Genomic DNA, 27019 nt, shown 5'->3' with positions numbered 1-27019 from the left:
TTGTGTAGTTTCAATAACAAACGAAAAAAAAAACATTTATAATTATATAGATAATTAGTCTAAAAATGTTAAACCCAATATTAGATTATCATAATAGTTCATCTCTAATGGTCAACCTAAATTAATCAATGTGATATCATTATATGTATTATAAATAAGGAAATATGTTTTAAATCAAATTCCAAGAATTTGTTGAACTTATCACATACTCATTCTTAGGTTAAAACCAAACACAAGAAATATAATTTCAATGGAAAAAAGACTGTTAGTCATGAGCAGTGAACCACTGAATTTATAGTTGTTGTGGTCAATGGTGTGGGATTGACTTCCGTTGTCGGAAGATATTCGTATACGATTCATTAAACAAAACAAAAACCCTATCTAAAAACAGTCTCCACCACAATATATTAATCATAGTGATACAATAATATATGTTTCATTTTATGCTAGAGATTCACCAAATATAAAATATCTGAAGATAAAATATGAAATAAACACAATGGGTACCACATTTGTTCATCCAAGAAGTTATTAATATCAGTTTTTTAGAATACAAAGGGAATTTATCTCTGGATTACCACCAAACTGGTAAAACAAGAAACTCTTATTATTCATTGAAACAATATTAGTCACAAGATATCCTAGTAAAACTAACTAAATTAAGAAATATAATCACTAAATTAACATTAAGCTCATTTGCTATGGAAATATATATCGACAATCTAATTGTATCTTCTACAACAGTGCTTAACTCATCAAACCAACTAGTAGTCCAACGCTATCAAAATAAAGGTCTACGATTAATTACCAATGTGCATCGCTAAGTAACCAATGAAGAGCTACACGATGACGTCCACGTTAAATCGATTTACGAAGTGAATCAAAATTTCGTTCTTAAAAAATGAAATAAGGTTACTAAATCACAGCAGCGTGGAATCAATACAACTACTGGACAACACGCAGGAAATCAGAAGATTGAATATAACCACGCCATATGAGCTTGTACAGTGTATAAATGTTACTTGTAACTTTAGATTAAGTAGTTTAATTGAATTTTAATTTGAAAAAGGCATTTTCATGTTGTCCCACATTTGTCTTGGTTGTATATTGATGCAAATACAACAGAACAATAGTAATATATTAATTTATAAATTAAGACTGCATATTAAGTTAAAGTTAAAATTCAATTAAGCGATAAAACTTACTGAACAACCTTGTAAAATAGTTAATGTTATATATTATAACTATAAAATAGATATATAATAGATAATTATAATTATATAATAGATATAGATATATATTATAACCGATATTCTTTGTTTATGTTTTTAGAGATATCATGGCAGCTGTGAGAGGCGTTGTATTGGTATATACAGATGCCAATGTGGGTTTAACTTCCGTTATGGCGCCGAGTCTTATTTTATTTTACAAGGTTATTTTAAAATTTCCTTTATTTCATTAAATTACTTAGTGTTTAATAAATAATTTATTTGATAAAAGACTTTTAATTCCTTTTTAAATTATAAGAATTAAAATATATTTTTAATCTAGTAATAATGACATGAAAACACAAAAAAGATTAAGATGTGGAGCATTGTTATAAATAGAATAAAAATCAATACAAAATTGTACGGCAGGAAGAATAAATACAAATAATCAACATAAAGTTTACAAAGGCAGGGAACCACTGTTTTTATTCAACATAATTCTCTTCAAGGGTGATACACTGATTATAGCGACCCTCCAACTTTTTAATTTTTACCATTTTTGTAGTACGATTTCTCCTTTGCTTCAAAATAGGTCTCAGTTTCGGCGATCACCTCTTCATTCGACGAAAATTTCTTCGCAGCGAGCATTCTTTAGAGAATACGGTGGATGAAGAAGCAATTCAAAGCCCAAGTCATAGATTCTTGCCATCGCTTTTACTGACTTGTGACACGATGCATTGTCTTGGTGAAGCAGCACTTTGTTTTTCTTCAGATACGGCCGTTTTTTCGGCGATTTCGTCCTTCAAACGGTCCAACAACGCTATGTAATAGTCGCTGTTGATGGTCCTTCCTTTTCCAAGGTAGTCAATGAAAATTATTCCATACGCATCCCAGAATACAGACGCTATAAACTTGCCAGCCGACTGTTTTTATAACTTTGTCATCAACTATTGGCTTTTTGTTTTTCAATATTTGATACTAAAATGGTTATTTCAGAAAACTAATATTTTTGTAATATTTCTGACAAAATAATAGTTAACGAAAAATGTACAGCAACTATTTTACATATTTTTAACACTAGTTAATTAATAGTTTCAATCTAATATATATTTGGCTTCATGAAAATCATAGAAAATTAGTTTAAATCTTGTTATATGCCAATAATACTTACTAAATAAACGATGTAACATAATTCTATTATAATAATCCACTATAAATGCAAAATATTTTTCCAGGCTGTCCACAAATTATCCAGAAATGTTTCTGATACACCATTCATAATAAATTAGACAATTTATGATGAAGAAATATTCTTGGCAGTCGAAATACGGTCCAATAAAATATAGTGTACCTGAAATTTAACTCGCTTTATTTATTGTGATATAGCAGACGCGATATATATAGTATTAATAGAAAATTAGTAAAGCAGGTCATTATTTTCTTCGTTCGGGTAAACTCATAGTTAAATATAATTTTTGACGTAATTTTCGGTTAAGTAGTTTAATTTGGACGCACTCTATGCAAATTTCCGAGGAAAAACACTGAAACAATTGCCAAAGTTCTATTGTCTACCTTAAAACTATATCAGGGATATTTTACTTGGTAACAGTAAAGATCATTTAGTTGTGGATTTAATTGCCACTACCTGCTTAATTATTTAACGCCCGTTAATATCCGTTATGGAAATATTTGTAGCATTTGTTTAAATTTTTATAATTATTGTCGTAATAAAATTGATATTTTGAAAATTGATCGGATGATCTCTAGAAGATATATTACAGTACTCGCTCGATGGGAACGATATAGAGAAGATTACCATAGCCCCTGAGCAAGGATTACACGCAGAATCGTGCAGAGTTCCACATTTTTTTAGTCTAATATTTGATCCCTCACCAACTTTCACTGGGATGCTCATAAAACCACTCTTCTGAACATCTATAGAGCACTGATGTTGAGTAAACTGGACTATGGCTACCAGCATTTCATTTCTGCGGCTCCATCATACATAAAGAGACTAAATCCAATCCAGAACACAGTACTAAGGATTGCTCTAGGAGCATATCATACAAATTCTATTCGCAGAGATTGATTGATTGATTGTGAGGCAGAGATTTCTTCCCTAGACTCTCGACTAGAACTTTTGCTACTAAGGTACGCGGACTCATTAAAACTCAAGCCGGGGCCATCTCAGTATGGGCATTTTTTCCCAACAACCGCAGTATTAAAATAAAAGGGCAAACATACAAGTGGTCTGGTTATTGCTTCCAGAAAATCTGCTATCGCTTGTCATTGGAAATACCTACCATCTGTAAATTTACGTATAAAATACCTCGCTGGCAGTACGTACCTATTGCCATTGATCACTCAATGAGATTTCCTCTTAAGGATGCTCTTAACTCTTATAGTGCACGGTCCTTTTTTAAAACAGTTGATCTATGAAAAATACCTTAAACATCATCAGATTTACACTGATGGATCTAAAAACGATGAACATATAGGAGCTGCATATACACTAAAGGAAGAACATTACAAATTGCCCGCTTTGACGAGTTTTTTTACCTCTGAATTGCTGACCATATACAAAGCTCTGAAATGCGTTCAAGACAAGACTCATCATCTACTGACAATGCACATTCGAGAATTAAACACTGCCTCTCGTAATAGCGGCAAGAATATTACCTACATGTGGGTACCATCCCACAATAGAATCGAAGGTAACGAAAGAGCCAATCATCTTGCTGGGGAAAGGGAAGGATCATTTTTGGAAAACCATCTGTACTGTAGAAGGGATCTGAACGCATATCATACCGCACTTTATAAAAAACTGGATCAACTAAACTAGGATTTAATGAACAATAACAAATTGTGCGAGGTAAAAGAGGAGTTTCCCAAGGTACCAACTTCTGTATCTTTAGCAGGCGTAAATTGGGTATTTTTTCCAGACTCAGAATAGGCCATTGTCGACTGACTCACGAGTTTCTACACAAAAGAGAAAGTCCGCCTATCTGTGATAGATATCCTGAGCATCAAACACATTCTAGTTGAATGCCAAGGGCGCGCTCTGAGAATACGACTCTCTCCTGAAAGGATCCATGGAATAACTTCTATAATTGAAGAACCTTGAACAACTGATGAACTATATGGCTGTTAACTTATGACTTTTAAACTGTTCACTCCATATTGTTCCCATACTTATATTAAATTAACTATAAGCTCTTTTAATTTTGTTCTTTATATTGTTTGTTTATTAATATTAAAATGTATATAGGTCCTAAATAGCCCTCGAGGCTGATAGGCCTTTAATAAATAAATCTAATCTAATCCAATTTCACAGATTACACATTTTCTTCACTTTCTGGTCAGATTACTAATTAACATCAAGTACTTTTCCTTATTAATTTGGTGTTCACTGAATGTTGTATATCAATTAAAACTATGTAAATGATATATGGTATGATACAGCTAGCAAAGAACGATGAACACAAACTATGGCCAATATTCAATTTTTAAGAAGATATTCTTAAACACGAAGAACCTTGGTAACCTTTAATAAGTACCATATAGCTTCAAAATTAATAATGTGCACAGTCACTAAAAACGTTATATATTTTGATAAAATGTTTATTGGTTATTATGTTGGTTGAAAACTACAATATAATAAAATAATTTTTATTTCTAACCTTCATAAAAAATTTGGTATTATTTTAGAACAGTATTATAAAAGATAACATCCACTTTATGAATGGACAATGTGGGAGTAATGGTTATAGAAATATAGCTCCCTTTTACAAACATACTATCCGTTAAAATGTTAATCAAATGTGTTCTATAATGAATTATAATAATATTTATATTAATATAATAATCATAATTTTAGACTATATTACTATTGTTATTACTAAATTTTAATAAAATAATATAAAATATAAAGATTAATAACTATATATATTAAAATATTGCTTGAATAATTTTAGACTTTACAATAAAATCTATATTTGTCATTAAAAAAAAAATTAAATATAAATTCACAAAAATGTTATATTGTTATGGATTAATATTAAAATTAAGCACTATCCATATACCAGATAGTGACCATATTTCTTCATTTTATTGACAATTTTCTAGATATTTGGTAACAAAATATAAATATAATATTAAGATTTTTTTAAAATAAAAATTACATATTTTTCTAGATTATCCATAATATGACAGAAAAAGCTGCTCTACTATTACTTAACACTAAAAAAGGGCAACATTTTATATATGCTAACGAACTTGAAATATTAAAACTAGAGCTGTTTAATACAATTTCATATTGATTTATTTATTATGTATTATTAGTGTCCATCTTTATTAAAAACAAAATAGAATTTTGGAGCATTTTAATATTAAATACAGAAATAACATTTACTTTTTCTTAATTTTTTATTATTAGTATTAGTATTGACTGTTTGATATTGAGTGCTGGAGTTTAGATATGCAGATATTTTTTTTAAATTTGTATTTGTATTAATTTTCTTTAATTAATATTTATTGGCTTCATTCCATTAAAATGTTATATTTAATTGTTAACGTATATTCTTCAGATGATGGCTATAAATAACAAATAAAAAAACTAATAATTTATTATTATTAATATACTGACTTAAATTTTAAATAATGTTCCCTTGTTTTTATTTCTAGTTAATTATGACACAAAGAATAAACACCATCATTAAAAATATTGACTACTAAAACACAGCGTAAACTGAGAATAAATTAGTTTCGTAGGACAGAAGAAGATTTAACAGACACATTTAAAATAGAGAACTACTTAAGTCGTATTGTACCACTACATTTTCGCTCAGGTAGATGTATTATCATAGAGTGACGATTTTTTACAAGGTCATCAGGTTTCGTATGAACTATGCTGTAAGGCCAAGGATAATACAAGAAAAAGTTTTGTTTCATCACAGGTAAATATATTTATATTAATTAATAGTTGTCAGTAATGAAATTACCTTAGCTTGGAAGGTAATACCGTGATGGAAGGCTTCTTCGGGATGTAGGGGTATTCTCGTATCGTACTCGTCATTCTGCACCAAGTCATACTGTTTCTTCGAAGGCATTTTTTAACTAATCGTAAAACTCCCACGGGTCTTGATCTATTACATATTCGAACTCCACTATAGCACAACAACCACCGAACAAAAGAATATAAGCACAGATCACTGAAGATTTACGGTCGTCTAATCACTAATGGATCACCAGTCGCGCGCACACCGTACCCGATTGAAAACGAATACAACGGCTTCTTCCGTCGAGACTACCGGACTCAGGTACCATCGACTGTTAGATCGGTACCGTCTCGTCGACAAAACGCTACAGAGTCCACTGCAATGCCCCGTCCATTGTCTGTTTACTTATCTACCTCGATGGTGGGGGCTATCACGTTGCCTTTGGGACACCTGGAACCTGAAATAATGCATTATTAGATCACTGTTGTCTGTTACAGAGCGACAAGACATTTTTATTCGAATTATTGACCTTAAAATGAAATAATATAAAAAATTGTAACCTTTTGTTGATAGTCACCAAATATAAAATTTTTTGAAGTCATAAATAAATTGAACCGACTTCAAAAAATAAATAAAAAAAGTCAATAAAAAGTAAAAAATAATCAAACTCAGATTTTTAACACAAAAAAACGTTTTAAAATAAAATATGTACATCGTAATCGTTATAATAACTCAATAAAAATAAACAAAAACCTTATTTAAACTATCTACGTATAGTATTTTATATTCTACTAATTACACACAATTTAGCTTAAGGTTAAGTAGGTAAATCTATTCATCTATATTAATAATAGTATATATATATATATATATATATATATATATATATATATATATATATATATATATATATATATATATATATATATATATATATATATATATATATATATATATCATATATATATATATATATATCAGTTTTATTATCAATAAAAAATGAGTAACAATGGATTATGAACACTAATAATTATAATATTTTATTTGCCAATAAATGTTAATAATATCCTGGAAAGTTATGAATAAGCTCGCAGAAATTAAAAATTAATTTGTGGAAAAAAAGTACCTAATAGAAAAATGACTATACTTTCCAGTTGTCAATTCCACAATTTCTCTAATTGTGTTTTCCTCCTTCTTCTCTGATATTTACCTCTTAAAGAATCTATTATAGTGTGAGAAGAGCACAGTTAAAATCGGTTAAACCTCGCGTATAAACTGAATATTAAAATAATTCGTATTTTACATCAGATATTTTAGTGATGTTGCTTTATCTTTACGAATAGGTGTATTGTTTTTCTGCATTTATTTAGTTTTATGATTATAGAACTTTGATCAGCTTTATAGGATTTATGAATATGCTAAAAACTATATTTGGGGTTTTTTCTACTACCTATTATAGAAGAGAGTGGACATTTGTATATAAGGATATTAGAATTTCTATATTGACAGAAAAACTATGTTAACTAATGAAAGAAACAAAGACCCATTTGATTTCATATTAAAATCGATAGATATAGAAATATAAATATACTGATATTCCATTTCAATTTATTGTACTTTAGAATTTATGATTAATACGCAAAAATATTGATTTTGATACATTTCTTTGTTTAATGCGTTTTCTTTTTCTTAAAACCCTTCTATTCTAGAGGAGTAATATATCTTAAGAGATAGAAAATGCATCTCAATATAGAATCGTTACTTTTGTTGTTTGATTCGAAGAAATCTGCTACTGAAGAACATCAAACATTTTAAGAAACTTACGATATCACTCCATTATATGTGAAATGTCGATTTTGGTTTCAAGAATGTAAAAGCGACATGGATGACCAGAATTCAATGAATTGCAATGCTTATTGAGCAAAAATACTGCCAACACTCTCAAATCACTATGAGGCAGGTTTGAAGTTCGTTAATTAACTATTTCCAAACCTATGTAGTCCATAAGAAATATCCAAATTAGGAAAAATGGCTATCACACAAATTGCGAAATCGATTTCATTGCTCGGCGAGCCAAAAAGAATGATTTTCTGTGGCGTATTGTGACCAGTAATAAAAACTGGGTCTACTACGATAATTCGAATCACCAAAAATCATGGGATAGTCATAAGAATCATCTATATCGACACTGAAATGGAATATGCATGATTATAAAGTCTTGCTGTGCATATGATGGTATCAGCAAGGCGTACTGTATTAGAACTTGTCAAAGATATTGCTACATATGTGCACTATACATGTGCGTATTATTGCATAATATACCAGGAATAATTAACAGACATAAAGACATCATTTCGCATGACAAAACTCAAAAGTTGCAAAGAATACACTGAGAGTTGTTCAGTCACCAAATATGGCACCACCAAAAAAACTGCCAACACTTTCAAATCACTATGAGGCCGGTTTGAAGTTCGTTAATTAACTGTTTCCAAACCTTTGAAGTCCATAAGAAATATAGAAATGATGGAAAATGGCTACCACACAAATTGCGAAATCGATTTAATTGATCGGCAACATTCGCCAGTCGGTAGGCTTAATGCCGAGGACTGTGGTTCGGAGCCCATGTTAAACAGTAGGTCCAGTCCAGATAAATCCCCGTTGGTAAAAAGGAGGTAAGTAAAAAAAAGGTATATATATATATATATATATATATATATATATATATATATATATATATATATATATATATACATATATATATATATATATATATATATAAAAAACACGATATCAATTTCATATCAATCATATATTTATCGACTGGCACACGGTCGATATTTATTACCAGAAAGTTGGAAATTTACTTCCACGTAGGAAAATATTTTGATTAATATATAGAATACCAGTTGTAATGAAAAAATCAACATACAACCACCTGAAAGCATAAGCAAATCCATACAGTAAATCCATCGAAACTAATTCACAATACCGGTGATTAAGCAATAATAATCGAGAGTATTTTAGGCCCCAACATTTCCAAGGAACACAATAACGACCCTGTTTTGTTCCTGCTACGAAAACTCAAACCATAAAATATTTCTATTTAATATAATCCTGGCAAGTTTTCAAACGATAGATTTTAATTTTCTTTTCTGAATCGACTACAACAAATACTACATTCGTTCGTACAGCAATTTGGAACGTACAATGAGATAATTAGAGAAAATTAATTAAAAACTGTACCTGCCAAACGGATATAGTTAAATTTAATGGGTACACGGTTGAGAACAAACGTAAATGCTTGTTTTATGGAAGCCATCAATGAAATAACAATTAAATTCATTACATTACATTCATTATTATTTCTGATAGGTTTCTGATGACTTATTCATTGATTATCATCAGACATATAGAAATTCCTCGAGTAAATGTTGAAAGTGTGCATATCTTGCAGGAATAGATTGTCTGTTGTTATACAGAAACATTCACCAATGTATTTCATATGTGACAAGCATTAAATACATACAGGTTTAATACGCATCAATGATTATAAAACAGTTGTAGAAAACAGCCGAAGATGAATGAACTATTAAACAAAAGAACAGACAACACTGGTGAAATTTTAAAGAGCAATCGCATGACCATAACAGGTGAATTGAAAAGTCCCGGGCCTACCACAATAAAATACATTTTTCTGAAAAAATTGGTTTTTTCTATTCAACATAATTGGCTTCAATGGTGATAAACTGATTATAGCAACCCTCTAACTTTTCTATACCATTTTTCTACTACGTTTTGTCCTTTGTTTCAAAATAGGCCTCAGTTTCGGCGAGCACCTCTTCATTCGACGAAAATTTCTTCCCAGTGAGCATTCTTTTGACATCTGAGAACAGAAAATAGTCGCTGGGGGCCAGATCTGGGGAAGACGGTGGATTAAAGGCCCAATTCATGGATTTTTGCCATCGTTTTCACTGACTTGTGACACAGTGCATTATCTTGATGAAGCAGAACCTTCTTTTTCTTCAAATGCGGCCGTTTTCAACGATCTCGTCCTTCAAACGGTCCAATAACGCTATGTAATAGTCGCTGTTGGCGGTATTTCCTTTTTCGGGGTAGTCAATGAAAATTATTCCATGCGCATACCAAAATACAGACGCCATAACCTTGCCAGCCGACTGTTGCGTTTTGCCACGCTTTGGAGCGGGTTCATCGTGTCCCGGAAACTCGGCATCAAGCCAAGTTTTTGTTTGTCCTTCTGAGGGTTAGGGCTAACTAAGAAACATATGGATTTATTTCTAGTAGCGCCATCTATGTGTCAGGCCGGGGACTTTTCAATTGACCTGTTACATAACATAGCTATTATGATTCTTCAAAACGTCTTAGAAGACTCTAAAAGCATGAAAACTTGATTTTTGATTTTATATATTCAATATAATTGTAGGTGTCGAATTTATTCAGGTTTTAGAGACTTGATCTTACAAAATACGATATCAGCCGGCTTGGTTGGCGCAGTGGTAAAGGAGGCAGGATGGTCCACCTACTGTTGCGATCATCGCGGGTTCGAAGCCTGCTGGGGCATGGTCGTAAAATTTTGTTTTTGATTATTTAATATTTGTGATTGTCCTACGAAAAAGTATAAAATCCGACAAGGAAAATGATCCCAGTCAAGCCAGTACGACCGGATGTCTTCTGGGATGATTTCTAAGTTGATCCTCGTTACAAACCCTCGTTTGTAAAAAGGAGACTTTAAAATATATATATAAAAAGCACGATATCAATATTCAATATATTCCTAGATTTGCTGATGACACTGCGGTTATTGCTGTCGGAGACAATAGCGAAGAAGCCACACAAAAATTACAATAGGCAATTAACAATATAAATAATTATATCTAAACCTAGAAAATTAAAATTAACAAAAATAAATCTGAGCATATGCAGTTCACGTACAATCAGGCAGTTTAGTTAATTGTTTAACTAATAAATACAAATATTTGTGTTTTATGTATTTACTTCTTTTTTAGAACCAAGCTTAAAAAAGATTCACATTTCATAATACAGCTTCGGATTAGATATATTATTATGGAATTTTTCTTAGTATTAACAAAGCAGCTTATAAAAGGAATTAATTTATTTAAATTTTGTCCAAATATTTTCCTTTTATTCGAAAATCTCCGTTTTCCTTTTTCCAATTTAACACATTTTATTAATTAATAAATTGTATATTGTAACTATCAAATCTTTATTATGGATAATTAACCAACTGATATAACTAAATAAAAGCACTGAGCTACGGATGAACTGGTTCGCCATTAATTAAAGTTGTAACATTTCAACATACTTCGCGAAGTTGAATTCAGGTTTCCACTCTAGATCGACACCTTGTTAGCTCCGTATGACTTACCTGTCGCGGGCAAACGCGATATCGAATTGACATGTCAATCAATCGGAACCAGTCAAGAGAAAGCTCATTAAAGGACAGACATCAAATGAGCAACGTTAGAAAACGAGAGGCTTTCCCGATTTAGTGGTTTCAATTACACGCATTACCGTTCCCAGTGGCCTAAATCGCGAAGTCTGCTTAAGACGGATAATGAACACACTTAATTAGAATTATGATGAACTATTTATGGTATTTTTGTAATTGAAAAATTTTAAATATAAAGAAAATAAATTTCAGATGATTTGGCAACACTTTTATTTATACAGTGACAAAGTTATATATAAATTCCAAGATCATTTTCGACATATCCTGTGATTTTACAGCAGTTCGCGGTACTGGAAAACATAATTAACTCCATCATGAGGCTGCAGTATTTCCCGGCGTCTTGGAAACACGCCCATATAGCGATAGGGGTAGCAAGAAGGGAGCAAAATTATCCCCATCTGACCACAGGCCCATCAACCATTTCAGCGCCATTTCGAAGCTTGTCGAGAGGGCAATACTCTACGCTCCCAACTCTTTCACAAAGGAAAACAATATCATTCCTGACGAAGGGGTCAACTTTAAGGGAGTTTCGGTTTAGTGTATTGGTAAGCCCAGAGGCAGTCCCACATAACCCGATCCAACTTGTCACTACAAGGCAAGTCTCCGCAACCAGGTTCGCGTCATGCATTCCACCGCCTATTTTACATCCAAAAACGGCAAACCGCAGTCCAAGCGCATCGAAAACTATGTGTTATTTATGGTGATGAGTACTTATGGTGAACGTCAGTGTGAGAGTTTTTTTAACTAATTTTTAACTTCGTCCTAACAGACAAATCGTTGAAATTCTAGAACGTACCATATAGAACAAGTTAGACCGAATTATTTCATCTCAAACATGGTCACAGAACTAAATATCAACCATGAAATAATCATAATAACAACTAAATACATAAGCTTGATCATTGGATTGCACAGAAATCAACACTGAGAAATCTAGTGGGCTAAGAGCAAAACAAGGCTTGTAAAGACGGTGTAGTGATTTTAACCGAAAACTGGAAAAGGAACAGTAACATATCTCATTGGTTAACTTTGAAATTTATTTCAATAAAACCCCATTCCAATATCATATATTTAAAAACTATATTTCTTATCATTTTATGACTATTTTTTTGGAAAAATTATTCTTTCTTTATGAAAAAGCAAGTTTGTCAAGGCCTGGAAGAAACAAATGGTAATTTCAGGAGGCAATATGTAGTAACTATGGAGAATTTCCCATTTAATGGTTTTTATGTAGGTTTTTACTGCGTTTTGCGACATATTACCAAACATTGTCAAGTTGTAAAATTGCTCAGTCTTTATATATATTTTTGTTTGAATTTTGTAAAAGGTTTAACTGTGATGAAATGGTAATTGTATATTGTTCACAAAAATTAATTATTTTCTTTTATAATTAGAAACTTTTCTTTAAATTTTCAGTACTTATATAAAATATATAAATATAAATTAACTATAATAATACATATAGTCTATTCAAAGTTATTTCGTAAATACGTCATTTAAATTTATGACATCAAAACGTCGCAATGCTGCCGCTTTAACCCTGTGTTTTAATTCAGTTTGGTTTTAACTCTTTTGTACTCAGAAAATGGCTCTAAAATAAGTAATACATTCAAGATAGTCATCTTAAGAAACATCTAGATATTGCAAGTCGCGAGACATTTCTCCAAAATTGCCTATAAAGTTCAAAATTCAATATCCATTTTCTCTATGGTTACAATTAGGATAGTGTAATATATTCACTCTCTACAACATACAATGAATCACCCTGTAGATTTCGCCACATTTCTCTGTTTGTATCGTACTGCATCATGTTTAATCATCCCCCTAAAATGGGTCTACAGCTCTGACCACCTGGGTTGATAACGACGAACAAAGAAGCGTGTGTAACTACAACCAAGGGATTTCATATAGCGTGGGAGACAATTAGCGAAAATAATGAAAATGAACAAATGCAGCTGCCGTTTATTAAATGACTAACAAATAACTAATCGGCCATTGCGTAACGAATATGCCCGTTGTTTAGTATAAAGCATTCTGCTTTCTGTTTTGGCTAATTGCGTGACTCAATTGAATCGATATGGAAAAAGATATTTTATGATAAAACGACAACAAAGACATGACAGCGACACGTTTTGTTATAAGATAGAGACGTGTTATTTCGATGATGAAATAAAATATAAAAATGTTTTTTGCGATAAATAACACGACTCTACGAAAAAATTTTCGTTCTTTGTCTCAAAGTTTATTTTATGATTTTCCGCTTAGTTATGAATAAAAACGAAAAGAAAATACCTTTTTTGGTATAAAGTTTGCGTTTGTAATAGTTACAGATACAAAATCAAGACAAGACATGGGCTCCACATATTGCTTGTACAAGATGTTTAGAAGGTAATCAACAAATTTTAATTAAACGGTAAATTAAATATAATAGACATATTAAATTATATTATATAAAAAAACGTTTTAAAATAAAATATGTACATAATAATCGTTGTAATGACTAAATAAAAATAAACAAAAACTTATTAGTTAACATATCTATTACACCTATTTTATATTCTACTATATACATACAATTTAGCTTAATACCTACCTAAACCTATTTATCTATTTACAATAATATTTTAACTACTACCAACTAATTACTTTGAAGTCGGTGCCGAGCAACAAATGAAATGATTGATCGTAATTTAATTTTGTGTATATGTCATAAAATGTCAATATTATTTTTGTATTGTTTGGGCTCCATTATATATACCGAAAATTTAACTACAGTGTCTACAGATTTACGACATAATTTTCTGTAGTAAATTATCTAATGAATCACCAGTTCACCCTTAAGGTGCCAAAAACATTTAAATTGTTTAATACCGTTGTTGGAAGTAGTATCATTCCATATATCAAATTTGCATAAGTATTACTTCAAGAAAATGTCACTTTTATGTGTCCAATAGTCAACCCTTCTAACATAACCTTATTATTACACGAAAAAATGCTGGAAAACAAAAAGTTATTCCTCTCTCAATAAATTATTTTCTCATATATGGCAACATTAACTAACTTGAGCGTAAATTCACCGTGATCTGGTGTCAACTAAATTCTCTAATAACTATGATAGAGCATTAGTTATAGTCCTTCCAATAAAACAGCCAATGCACGTCATAGTAGTCATTGTAGTAATGTTTCTTTTTTATTTTACTTTAGTTAAAATGAGACAGAAATACATCTACAAAAATATTCAAAATATGATAATGATAATATAATATAATGATAATAAATAGAGGTTGTAAACCGATAAGCATTGTAACCAAAATTTTAAGTAAATGCGGCAACATTGCAAAGTGCTGACGTGATACATTTTTATGACCTGCATTGGATTGACTATATCTCTTTTTAATGTAGTTACTATTGTCCTTTTGAATGATAGCGTCTCAGAATCACTATTACTATTACTAAATAACATAACAGTTCATATTTAGTATATATATATATATATATATATATATATATATATATATATATATATATATAATAAAAAATCTTTTTTCTAAAATTAAATATATTTTTTTATCGATCACTAAATTAATCTTTTTTTTAATTTGGTTATTCGTAAATAATTTTATTTAATATTAATACATATATGACACAATTCTCAGCAATATTTACCGTTAATATAGGTCATAAATACCGACCATCGCTTCCAAATCTTCATCCTCACTTACCAAAACAGGTTTTCTATTCACGTGTTGCATACTCGAAGAGGTTTTCCGTTATATTCGGGGACCAATTTGGCCTTGATGGAATAATGTTACTAAGATAACCGAAATTTTATATTTTTTCCAGTAATTATAAACGTATATCGAAAATATTAAAAGTAAGGTAAACAGAAAAATATAAAGTAAAAATGTTTAATTATTTTTGGTCCAATTCTGTATTCCAATATGGAATATTGCTTGAAAATATCGTTATGAAGTTTGGAGCTCACAAAGTTTTCTTTATTGTTATTAAAGACCAGAAATTAGTGTGCAGTGTATTGGTCATAATTTTAAAGTTACAAGATCAAGCAATGATCTATACGGTCAAATTCGATAGTTTCAGTAATAACAAGCAAAAAGATTACCACTCGTTTATGCATCTACCGTTGTTAGTGTGTTTTTAGCTGTATTGCGAATTTTTAAAATCGAAATCAACCATCACAGCTGTCGTTTACCAACGGCAATTATCTTCTCGCATGGCAACACTCGCCCATATTATGCAAAATATGTGAAAAATACATTGTTGCAATTGGAATGAGAAGTTCTCATGTACTCTGCGTATTCACCAGATTTAGAACCTTGTGATTATCCCATTCTCAGAGAGCATATCATAATTATCCATATTTATACTCGTTTTTTATTTATGAAAAAGCAGCGTTTACTTTGGTAATAAAAGCTAAAGTGTTAAAAAACTACAGAAGAACAAAAGTAAGTTAAAATAAAAATTAGGTCAATTAACGAACTAAAATGTCATAAATATGTCAGGTATGATCATTAAGATCGAGGTAAAAAAATATATATAAATATTTGATGATTATATCAATAGTAAAGACATAAAACTATATTCATGGTCTTTGTGGAAGTTTAATAAAATGTCTCAGTTGCAAATATCTTAAAAGATTCATGAAATATTTCAAGTGCCACTAGTTTAAGTGATGACGTACTTCTGTTAATGAGTATGATCTGGTACAGAAAAGAAGATAAGATGCAATAAAGGAATCACACTCGTTATGGGTTCTATGAGGATATCGCGCTGAATCAGATTGTTGGACACGTCGCACGGGGCATCGACGATGACTCGCAACAGTTTATTCTGGAACCTCTAACGGATATCTATGTTAGATTTGCTAGTGGTATCATACAATTTAATACCATAGGTCCAAATGGGTCTAAGTATTGACTTATACAGCAAAACCCTGTTATATAATGATAATTTAGATTTACGCCCTATCAGCCAGTACATATGGTTTAGTTTAATCCTAAGCTGTTTGCGTTTTGTAACTATATGTTTTCTCCATGTCAAACGTCGATCGAAATTCATTCCCAGATATTTAACGTTGCCTGCTTGCGGAAGTTTATAATTATTCAATTTTACTGAGGGACATGCTTTTCTACAAAGGGTGAATATCACATGGGTAGATTTTGTCTCATTTGCTTTGATACGCCACGTTTTCAACCACAATTCGACTTTGTTAAGATGAAGTTGGGGGTTTCTAGTGGATTAACGATAAACGAAAATATTATTTTATTTAAAAAAGGTGCGATAGTTAAATAGTTGATAAAGATTGATTAAGAATATAGGATACATATATTTAGTGGTCATTACTCCATTCTTCTTTACAAGAAAGTCAAATAGGTAAAATATAAAAATGTACGTCATTTAAAATGAAGCTGTTATATTGATAAATAGCAATTCTCTCTTTTCTTTTCCTCTTCTTCCTTCCTTTTCTTCTTTCCTCTCAGCAGAGGGAATCAAACAATTATCTCCATCCTTTCTTCTCTTAAAATGAGTACGGAAAATAATTCGTATTTCTCCTCTCTATTTTAGCGAATGGAAAAACAGTCGAAGCCTGAATTTGACTGTAAAATTAATTATTATTTTCAGTCTTGCGACTATCGACTGTTTCGACTATTTTCAGTCGATAGTTCCCAATGCTACTTATTATATATATACTTATTTTATCCATCGCAAAGAAAACCTTCATGTCTATAACATAGAAGTTCAATGTCTTTGACGCCGTTTCCATCGACAGCTGAAGCGCTCCTTTGTCAGTCGCAAAAGATCCGTAAAACAACCGGAATCACTTTCCCACATATCTACGCCGTCATTATTATTATTTACGCACTTCTCCTTTCGACGCCGGACCAGTTGAATTAAATCGCATCGCTGATTCCTCCGATCCGTTTATCTCCTCTGTTTCTATAAAGGCCCGCGGTATCAATCCAGTCCGTCCGTCCATTGAGCGCTACAATTTTCTAGGGCGCCCTCGGGCCGACAGCGATGCGATTTCATCAGATTATGCATTAAACATAAAACAGGCAGTACCACAGTACCACTTGTGGCGTAATTGCATTCGAACGGATCATCGAACCAACTCTTAAAACAGGAATTCCGATGGAACTGGTGTGCGTCAATCAGCGAGCTCGGTCGTCTAGAGTGCGTATTTTTTAAATATTACCTGCCCATTCATTTTAAGACTATTATATAGTCTATCGAAGAAGCAGTGAATTCACGTCACCAAGATGTATTATGTATGAGATGTATTGCTTATTGCATTTTGTAAATTCGTTTTAATAACAGAAATTATTTTCCTTCTCCTTTTATTCCATTACATTAACCGAATCAACCTGTAAAAGTCGGTTCGACTGTCAAATGTCTGTAAAATTCTTCAAAACATTAGTAAGAGGTTATAAACCGGCAAACGTTGTTTTGGTGCTTTGCTTGTTTTGATCAATTTCAAATCGTTGTTATGTATCGAAGTAATGGGGGCCCATTCTTACCAGTAAAATGCGTATCTACATACCTTGATGTTAGATCTATTTAATATTAAATTTATGAAAAGTATAAGAACGGAGAGTAGTTTGTTATATATAAAAATAATTAAAATAAGTATCCATAGAAAACTTATGGATATGCAACTGTTTGAGACATAACTCACCATTTCAAACATTATATTTCTATATTGGCTCTCATCCTAGATACAGGAATCGAACAAAACCTTCCGGTGTACTGGACACAATTAAACAGTGATACACTGCATCTTCTTTGTTTCCCTGTATCTGTATTTTAGTATTATTGGGTTACGTTAATGATAAATAATATTACGTGACTAATCAGATACGAAATATCAATTTAAAAAGAATTTTCGGGATATCTGCTCACAACTTGTACATTTATTTCCAAAACTACTTAATCTGGTCAAGGTTATTGTTAATATGTATAAGAAAGTTTAAAGAATAGAAGAAAAAACCAGAAATCCTTACGGATATTGCATAATTCACTTGAACAATCAACGACAACATAGTGAATTAAACAAACTTAATCGCAAACGATTCTTCTATAAAATAATAACGTCGAGAGCATTTCCAAGAACCCATTATGTAATTAAGGGTTTTTTTTAAACCAACTTTCTTTATAACTTTCGTCCAAAGTAAATGTTTTCGTTAACTCATTCATTCCCACAAGCTCCGTTGTTTCCATAACAAACATCCACTTGAAAAAGTTGTTTCTAATTATCGCGAAACTGTATTTCTTTGCCTTCAATGCGAAAGGGGTTGTTTCGTTAATTAGTCTTATGTCTTCGGCATTAAGAAAATCAGTTTTACGAAAGGAACTTTTCTTATTTCGTTTGTTTTAGAGTATATCGGTAGTGGAACTTAATTAATTAATCTTAAAGAATTTAATAAATTATGTTACTAGTGCTGGAAATAAATCAGAGTTGTTTTTAGTGAACAATGGCAGTTATATCCAATTCAAATAAAGGCAGATGTATAATACTTACGGTGAAACCAAGTTTAATTGGATTTTTGTAACAAATGATTATTTGGGGTCCTCTCATCTATTTGTATTTACTTTAATATTCGTTTCAGTAATTTTAATATTATTAAATAATAAAATAATTATTTTTAATATAAGAGCATCTATGCCTCTATCTATACATGTTTTTGAAACTTCCTGGAGTTGTGATTCCATTCTCTTATGAGAGTTTCGATTAACTGGTACTTGATGGTAATCACATCTGCTGCTATCGTCCGTTTGGTGTGTTCTCGTATGTTTTATATAGGATTCATGACTGGTGATTTCTCTGGCCAAAGCAAAGCAGTGATTTTTTCCATCAAGTATGCAGTAACACTAGCATTGTGACAATGTGCCGAATCATGCCTAAAAATGTAATTCTCATGGTCAGAGAACCATTCATTCACGTCACACAATTGACAAATGACGCCCGGATACTGTGTTGCCACCTCACAAATGGGGAATTATACTTTTTTACTTTAATAGGGAAGATAAGAATTTTCTGTGAATAATCAGAACTTCACAATGAACAATGACACAATGAAAAAATGAGGAATGTTTTCAACACATATTGTTATGCCAAGAAGGGCGCGATTAACAAAGCTATATACAAATTAACTCCCCAGTATTTCAACTTCCCAGACATTCTAAGTGTTACAAATAGCTCAATATAGTGCAGTTTAAAGATTTAATTAAATAATCGATTGATTAAATTATGATTTACAATCATCTCGAGCTGTAAATAGTTTTTGTTTTTTAGTAGTACAGACAGAAATACTAAAAGAAATAAGAAAATAAAACAACTGAAAATATTTATTATATAAAAAATAGGTTCATAACTTATTATATTAGATATTTTATTTGATTTTTCTATTTTTTTTTCGTATTTTCCTAGCTTAACTCTTCAAAAATATACTTTTAGGAAAATTTTTCCAAATTTAGATTATTTTCGGAGAACTGTTTCTATGTTTTAGTTTTGTATTATAGAATAATGTATGGTCTGGCATGAAAGGGTACTTGGAACATTTTCCAATGGCACAGTTATTGTACGAAAAGATATATCCTGCCTAAGGCTGTAGAAAACGTACGAGTGGCTACTAACAAGATCCACAAATGGACTAGAAATTGGAAAATATATTATAATAGCTGCAAATATGTTCATGTTAATTTTGCATTACAACAAAAACCTAATTATATCTCTAGACGCATACTTAATTCCACAACCAAATTAGCTAAATATATTGGCATCTATCTTGATGGTAGGTTAAACAGAAAACATTATGTTAGCCAAAAAGCAGAACAGATCAGATTCAAAATCAAGAAATTGTACTGGTTAGTAACAAGAAACTCTCAACTTTTATCAATAAATCATAAAACCAATTTGGGCCTATGGGGCAAAAATATGGGGTTACACTAAAACATCAAGCCACCTAGTAATCCAGCTCTGATAAAACCAAGTTCTATGACAAATTACCATTGTTTATCGCTACGTAACTAATGAACGAGTGCACGATAACCTCTAAATCAAATAGATTTACGAACGTATCCAAGATTTCACTTTAAAGCATGAAATAAGGTTACTAAATTATAGAAACGTGGAAGACACGCAGGAAACCAGAAAATTGAAGCCAACTAAACCACACGAGCTTGTATGGTGTAAAAGTGTTACCCTTAACTTTATCTTAAGTAGATTTATTTTATTTTAGTTTGAGAAATAGAATAAAACCGTTCAAAGAGAGAAAAAACCTGATACCAACACACCAGTTTGGGTTCATTAACAGGCACCAAGACAGAATAACACATGTTAAAAAGTAAAAAAAGAAAACCGAACTGTTAAAATCATATATTACAACCAGAATGTTTAGAGTCAAACAAGAAACTTACTCTACAATAAAAGAAACGAAACCAGGTGTACCACAACGAAGTGTACTGGGGTCAATGCTTTATTTAACCTACACTTGTGATATACCAAAACGAAAAATATTAAATTTGCTGATGATACTGTGATTATAGCTGTCGGAGACAATAGTGAAGAAGCCTCACGAAAATTTCAACAGGCAAGTGACAATACAAATAAATGGACACAAGCTTGGAAAATAAAAATTAAGGAAAGTAAATCTGTGCATGTGCAGTTCATCTACCATCAAACACATATCAGACCGTATAAGCTCCAATAACATTAAATAATACTATCATTCCATGTAGCAACAACGCTAAATATCCTGGAATGAATCTTGATGCAAAACTTCGCTGGAAGGAACATATAAAGAAGAAAAAAAAAGAATTGGAATTGAAACATAGAAAAATGTATTAGCCAGTATACATTATAATGGAAGAAAATCACAATTATCAGTACATAATAAATTGCTATTATATAAAAAATACTGAAACCTATATGGACATACGGTGTTCAATTTTGGGAATGTTCTGCAAAGAGTAATATATTGTGGGCGCGCCCAAACACTATAGGACTGATTATCAACATCGAGACCTTCAGATACTCACAGTCAGTCAAGAAATCAAGAGAATTGCAAGGGGGCATGAGAAAAGACTCCATTCTCATGAGAATATTGAAATATTGCAGCTTTTGGATACCACCAGAACAAGACACATACTCAAAAAATTCAAACCATCTTATCTTGTGTAGTGTTGTGTAGTGAGGTGCATATAATAAAAAATACATCAGTGACATGTATAAACATTATTTCATCAGAGAGTGAGATAGGGCCCATGGGTCCTCCTAGTTACATACCTAGATTTAAGTTATCATAAAGACAAATTGTAGATTAGTCGTAAACGACTAGTAACAATGTAATAATTAAATAAAAATAAAAAGAAAATGAGAAATACATACTGATGTACTCCCATAGAACATTAGCATTTAATTAATTTGCAAATTCAGATTATACTAATCATACCTAATGTAAGATGTAATTAATACAAAAATCTCAATAATTATAGCTAGACCCTCGTATACCAACTATTATATTTTCTGACTGAAATAAGAAAGTTTCATTAGTGAAACTCATATTCTACAAGCGACAAAAACATACTCAAAATCAATGAAAAGCCCTCTTTTATATTACGGAGCAAAAACTATTACTTTATCCCGATTGGAAACAAGTTTTTCGACTGGATGCTTGTTGCGTAAACAACAGTGCTCGTCACAGTAAATGAGTTACAGAAAATTAAATTTTTTCTCGTCGAAAGAGGAAAATTATATACAAAAAACTCCACAGTCAAAAACACCCATCAATTATACAGACTAATGAGAATTCGTAATTACCCTCTTTGTTACTACTGTGCAAAAAGTGTTATCTAATATTAATTACACTGATCTAATTTATTATTTTATAATTAACCGCCAAATCGCAGAACTTGTCAGTTTCAGTGTTGTTATTAACGCTGAAAAAAGGAATAAAATTAGGTCACAATTTAATTATTCAATTTATCAATGGAGATTTCGATCGGATTTACGCTTTTACATAAGAAATACACTGATAAATTGTTAATTGTCTATTTTATAACTGATTTATTGTAATTAATAGTCCATAATAGATATATATACAAGAAATAAATATGGACAAAATGATAAGTTTTGTTTAATTAATTGTAATAAGTTTATTAATTATAAGGTTAAACAGTTTTATTCAATAAAAATATCTTCAAAATTACTAATTAGCTCTTATTTACAACGGAATAGTACATATGTATAATGCTTTTAATAATATGCCTTTATATTATAGGTTACATTATATACTTAATGCCTCAAAATGGCGCAAGTATGCTTATATCAAATGTAATACATAAATAATACAAATGCTGGCTTGATTAGTGCAGTGGTAAAGGCAACAGTACGGTTCACCTACTGTTACGATAGTCGCGAGTTCGAATCCTGCTGGGGCATGGTCGTAAATTTATGTTTATGATAGTTTAACACTTGCGATGGTCCTTAGGCAAGAGTGCAAAATCCGACAAATGATCCCAGTAACGCTAGTAATCAGGCTGGGTAAGACCGGATGTCTTCTAGGATGATTTCTAAAGTTGGTGACTCGCCAGTCGGTAAGCTTAATGCGGAGTACCTTGGTTCGGAGCTCACATTAAACTGTTGGTCCAATCTAGATAAACCCTCGTTGGTAAAATAATATTTATGTATAAAAAATAATATAAATGCAAATATATCAATAATATCAGAGTATCTATAAATATATAGTCTGATATAAGGGTGTTGACGATCGAGAAGAATATCGATATATTAAAAAAATTACTAAACTTTCAAAAATTATTAAATGGTTACTATTGGTAAAATATCGATATTTTTTCTGCATCCCTACTACTTCTGCATTAAAACACATTAAAGTCGTTAAAGAGGGCAAATAGGTTCTACATTAGTTAACCAAAAAGAAAAAATTAAACAATAAATTATCACAATAATAATCACAAAATTGGTTATATTGATTTTTTTATTGTTATATTTGAATGTTCTATGGACCTGTAAAAAGGAATGGAATTTTTCTATGGAATAGAATAATACCCCACAAATATTTTATCGTATTTTAATATGTTATATGCTATTTTCAAATAATATACTATAATATATATAGACAATACAACAGAACTTAAAAAAACCAAAGATATACAATAACCATATATACAAATATAAATAAAAATTAAACATATGCCTAATCATAGAAAATAAAAACTAATTTATGACATAATTAAAAAAGATCGTACAATAACTACTAGAGCTTTTTTAAATAAAGTAAATGCTTTATCTATTATAGAACGAAAATATTTTTTAAACAATAATCGAGAAGTAATCGAAATATTACCTATTATTGCTATAAAAACAGTCAAAAGTATTTTACTATTTATCATTCACAATTTTAATCTTTTTACCCTATTACATTAAAAATGTTGAAAAATATCTTTCCAAAATGCTGCTATATTAATATAAAAGATATTGTTATTTACAAGGAAACTACCAAAAAAAATCATATAACTATATGTATTACATATAAATCTATGTAAGCCTAAATTGGGTACATTTTTATCAAGGTCGCGGCTAGGATAACAGAGCCAGAACGTTAAAAATCAGTCGAATGAAACTAGTAGAACCAAAAATACTAACTAAAAGTACACGACTGGAACAGTCGATAGTAAATATTAACTAAATCAGGCTGACCAAAAATAGCGACTGAAAACAGTTGACTGAAACAGTCACTGGTAAAAAATAGTAAAATCAGTCGAACCAAAACTGGCGACTGAAACAGTCGACAGTAAAAAATAGTCGATAGTTCCCAACACCAGTTTAAATACTTATCGAATAATTAAAAATGTTGAATTGCCTATTCTGGAATTCTGAAATTGCTTTTGAAAAAGGAGTTAAATCTGGAACATACCTTTTCTTCGTATGTAATTTCTATTATCCTTTAATGTCGTTATGTTTGGTACGTTGTCAGTTACAATTGTTGCAGGATTGTTAACTTTATTAACTATATAAAAATTCCATGAAGCTTATTTTATAGTTAATTGTTAACATTTTTCGAAACTAATGGTTTAATTGGACAAATGACGTTTGTTCACTGTGTATACCGTGAGATCAGTTTGGTTCTCTAAATCGCGAGTATCTTTTACCAATATTTTTCGTAGAATGCATTAGTAATATCAAGGAATATGTAAATAGTTGTACTGTGTGATAATAACATAATATTTTAAAAGTACAACAACAGGCTCGTCCAACACACAAAGATTACTTTTAACCGCAATTGAGATTCCTAGAAAGCCTTTTCCATGAAAATGCAGTATTAACATCTGCTTGAGATTTCTGAAAAAAATAAAGTGGTTGTTTCGACAAAAAAGGTAACTCCACTAATGCCTTGACGAAAAAATAATATTCATTTCATTATGTGAAATAAATTTCATTATTCTTATTAATTTCAGCCCTCTACTCTCATAAAAATCATTATTAAAAAAAAACATTTAAAACCAAGTATACTCAAAAGATAAGATCCATGTGATTTGTTGTATTATAGCATTAAATGTTGGAAAGGTTTTGGAACAAAGTGTGTGATAATGTGTGAGATCAACAGTCGCATGTTATTGCACCTAAGTAGAAATAATGTTTGTTGGGAACATATTTTTTACCGCCTTTGACGCGAAATTATATGAAGAAATTTCAGCGGCTTGGTATGTTTGGTATAAAAAGGTATGCTTGGGCCCCTTTGAACACCTTTTACCCTTCATAGGTCATCGTTCTTGTTTATAATAATCAAAATTGTCACGACATTTGCAACAAAACATGAACAACCTCTTTGTTAAAAAAATTCGCGCATTCTGAATGACATGTTACCTTAATTTAACCAGTTCCTGCAAACAGGATGATTCTAGGTTGCTCTTTAATGCGTCAAAATTTTGCAAAAGGAAATACAAACATGATATTAGAAATGATTATTAACATTAATCCAATTTTTAATTCAAAAATCTTACAATTTTTTGATCAATGTAGAAGATGAATGTTTTGAGGTACGCGAATTATATGAAATGTGATATTAAGAGAATTACTGTCGTCATCAATACAGCATAGTATTATATGTGATCATGAGATATGAAGTTATTGAATATAATATGAAATAATTTTAAGCGACTTGTACCAATATGTACGTCAAAGATTTGTTTATAAATTTACCTGATTAAATTTTAATGATTGATTTTAATGATTTTAACATGATTGTCCTTAACAACTAGACTTTGCTTCCTCTTGTTATTTATTAACATTTTCATTTTTTTAAATATTACACTGACCAATAAAAGATTAAAGGCTTATATCACTGTATTTTACTCAATTCTTCAAAAAAACATTTAAACTTTCTCTTTTAGATGCTTCAATTGAGATGCAGTGTCAGAGAATAACTAAATCTTCGAAAATAATTAAGACTTGGAAAAATCCTCTTATTCTTAAAGGACTTGAAAGTATGAATATAATTGATTTTCAAATTTCTATACTGAACTAACCATTAAGACAAACGAACATGGCAAAGAATAATATTTCTTAGCATAAATTTTTATAACATACGGCACATGAAAGTTTTCTATGAAAGTCTTTTATAATGATATTTATGTTTTAAATTGTTGATATAATAGTTAGCACATGGTTGAATCCACAAATAATCAATCAATCAGAATTGGCTTATAAGATTGTTCTTGATTGGTTCTTTAATTGATTAGCTTTTCACACATAAGGGATCCAAACATCATTTTCTAAAAGATTTACGTAATAAATCAAGATCTTAAGAAAAGAAATTAGATTGGCACAATCTATGTGGATGATTAAAAAATTATACTAAGCGCATATAACTAACATAAATAATTCACGCATTATATATAGAATATTTAACAAATAATTAATATTACATTTTATTTTCTGGATATTTATTTTTTATAAGAAAAATTAAAAAGTTTTTAAGCATCTTTGGTCATGTAATATGTAATCACAACAGCAACAAGAAAAAATCACAATAAAACATTTTTCGAATTCTATTGGGAACCAAAACAAAGGCTCGTTATTTTAGTACACAAACTCGTTATCTCTAGATATATTTAGTCGTCGGCCAGTTCGTTCAACTCCGGGATAAAAACCGAGGTTGTTTAAAAATGGTGGTCAAGGACGAATCTCGTCTGTCAAGATCGATCGAGATCTACTACTAGGTACCATTAGACGCGGCCGCTTTCGATTTTCGAAACCGATGCAGTCGCATCCGTTGCATCTCCGAAGG

At 30.7% G+C, this 27019-nt stretch overlaps 1 protein-coding gene and 1 non-coding gene across 4 annotated transcripts in view; one reads left to right on the top strand and one right to left on the bottom strand.

The window, feature by feature from the left end:
- LOC143197911 (carboxyl-terminal PDZ ligand of neuronal nitric oxide synthase protein) overlaps positions 1-27019 on the bottom strand; it is a 197160-nt gene that overhangs the window by 106709 nt on the left and 63432 nt on the right. For 2 of the 3 annotated variants that reach the window (XM_076406715.1, XM_076406711.1), the window contains exon 2: positions 6209-6662. In XM_076406715.1, the coding sequence (XP_076262830.1) occupies positions 6209-6316 (108 nt within the window). In that variant the 5' untranslated portion in view covers positions 6317-6662. Of the gene's footprint in view, positions 1-6208; positions 6663-27019 lie in introns of those variants that run through there. The other variant, XM_076406712.1, reaches the window with a different exon arrangement.
- On the top strand, positions 2972-3077 carry LOC143199232 (U6 spliceosomal RNA). Its single transcript, XR_013006403.1, has one exon. It is a non-coding gene; the product is annotated as a U6 spliceosomal RNA (small nuclear RNA).

The sequence above is a fragment of the Rhynchophorus ferrugineus genome, unplaced genomic scaffold (genome assembly GCF_030347505.1).
Source record: "Rhynchophorus ferrugineus isolate W39M unplaced genomic scaffold, kcgeb_rfMv2 rfM6, whole genome shotgun sequence".
In the NCBI taxonomy this organism is placed as follows: domain Eukaryota; kingdom Metazoa; phylum Arthropoda; class Insecta; order Coleoptera; family Curculionidae; genus Rhynchophorus; species Rhynchophorus ferrugineus.
This window is presented reverse-complemented; position numbering and strand designations above follow the sequence as displayed.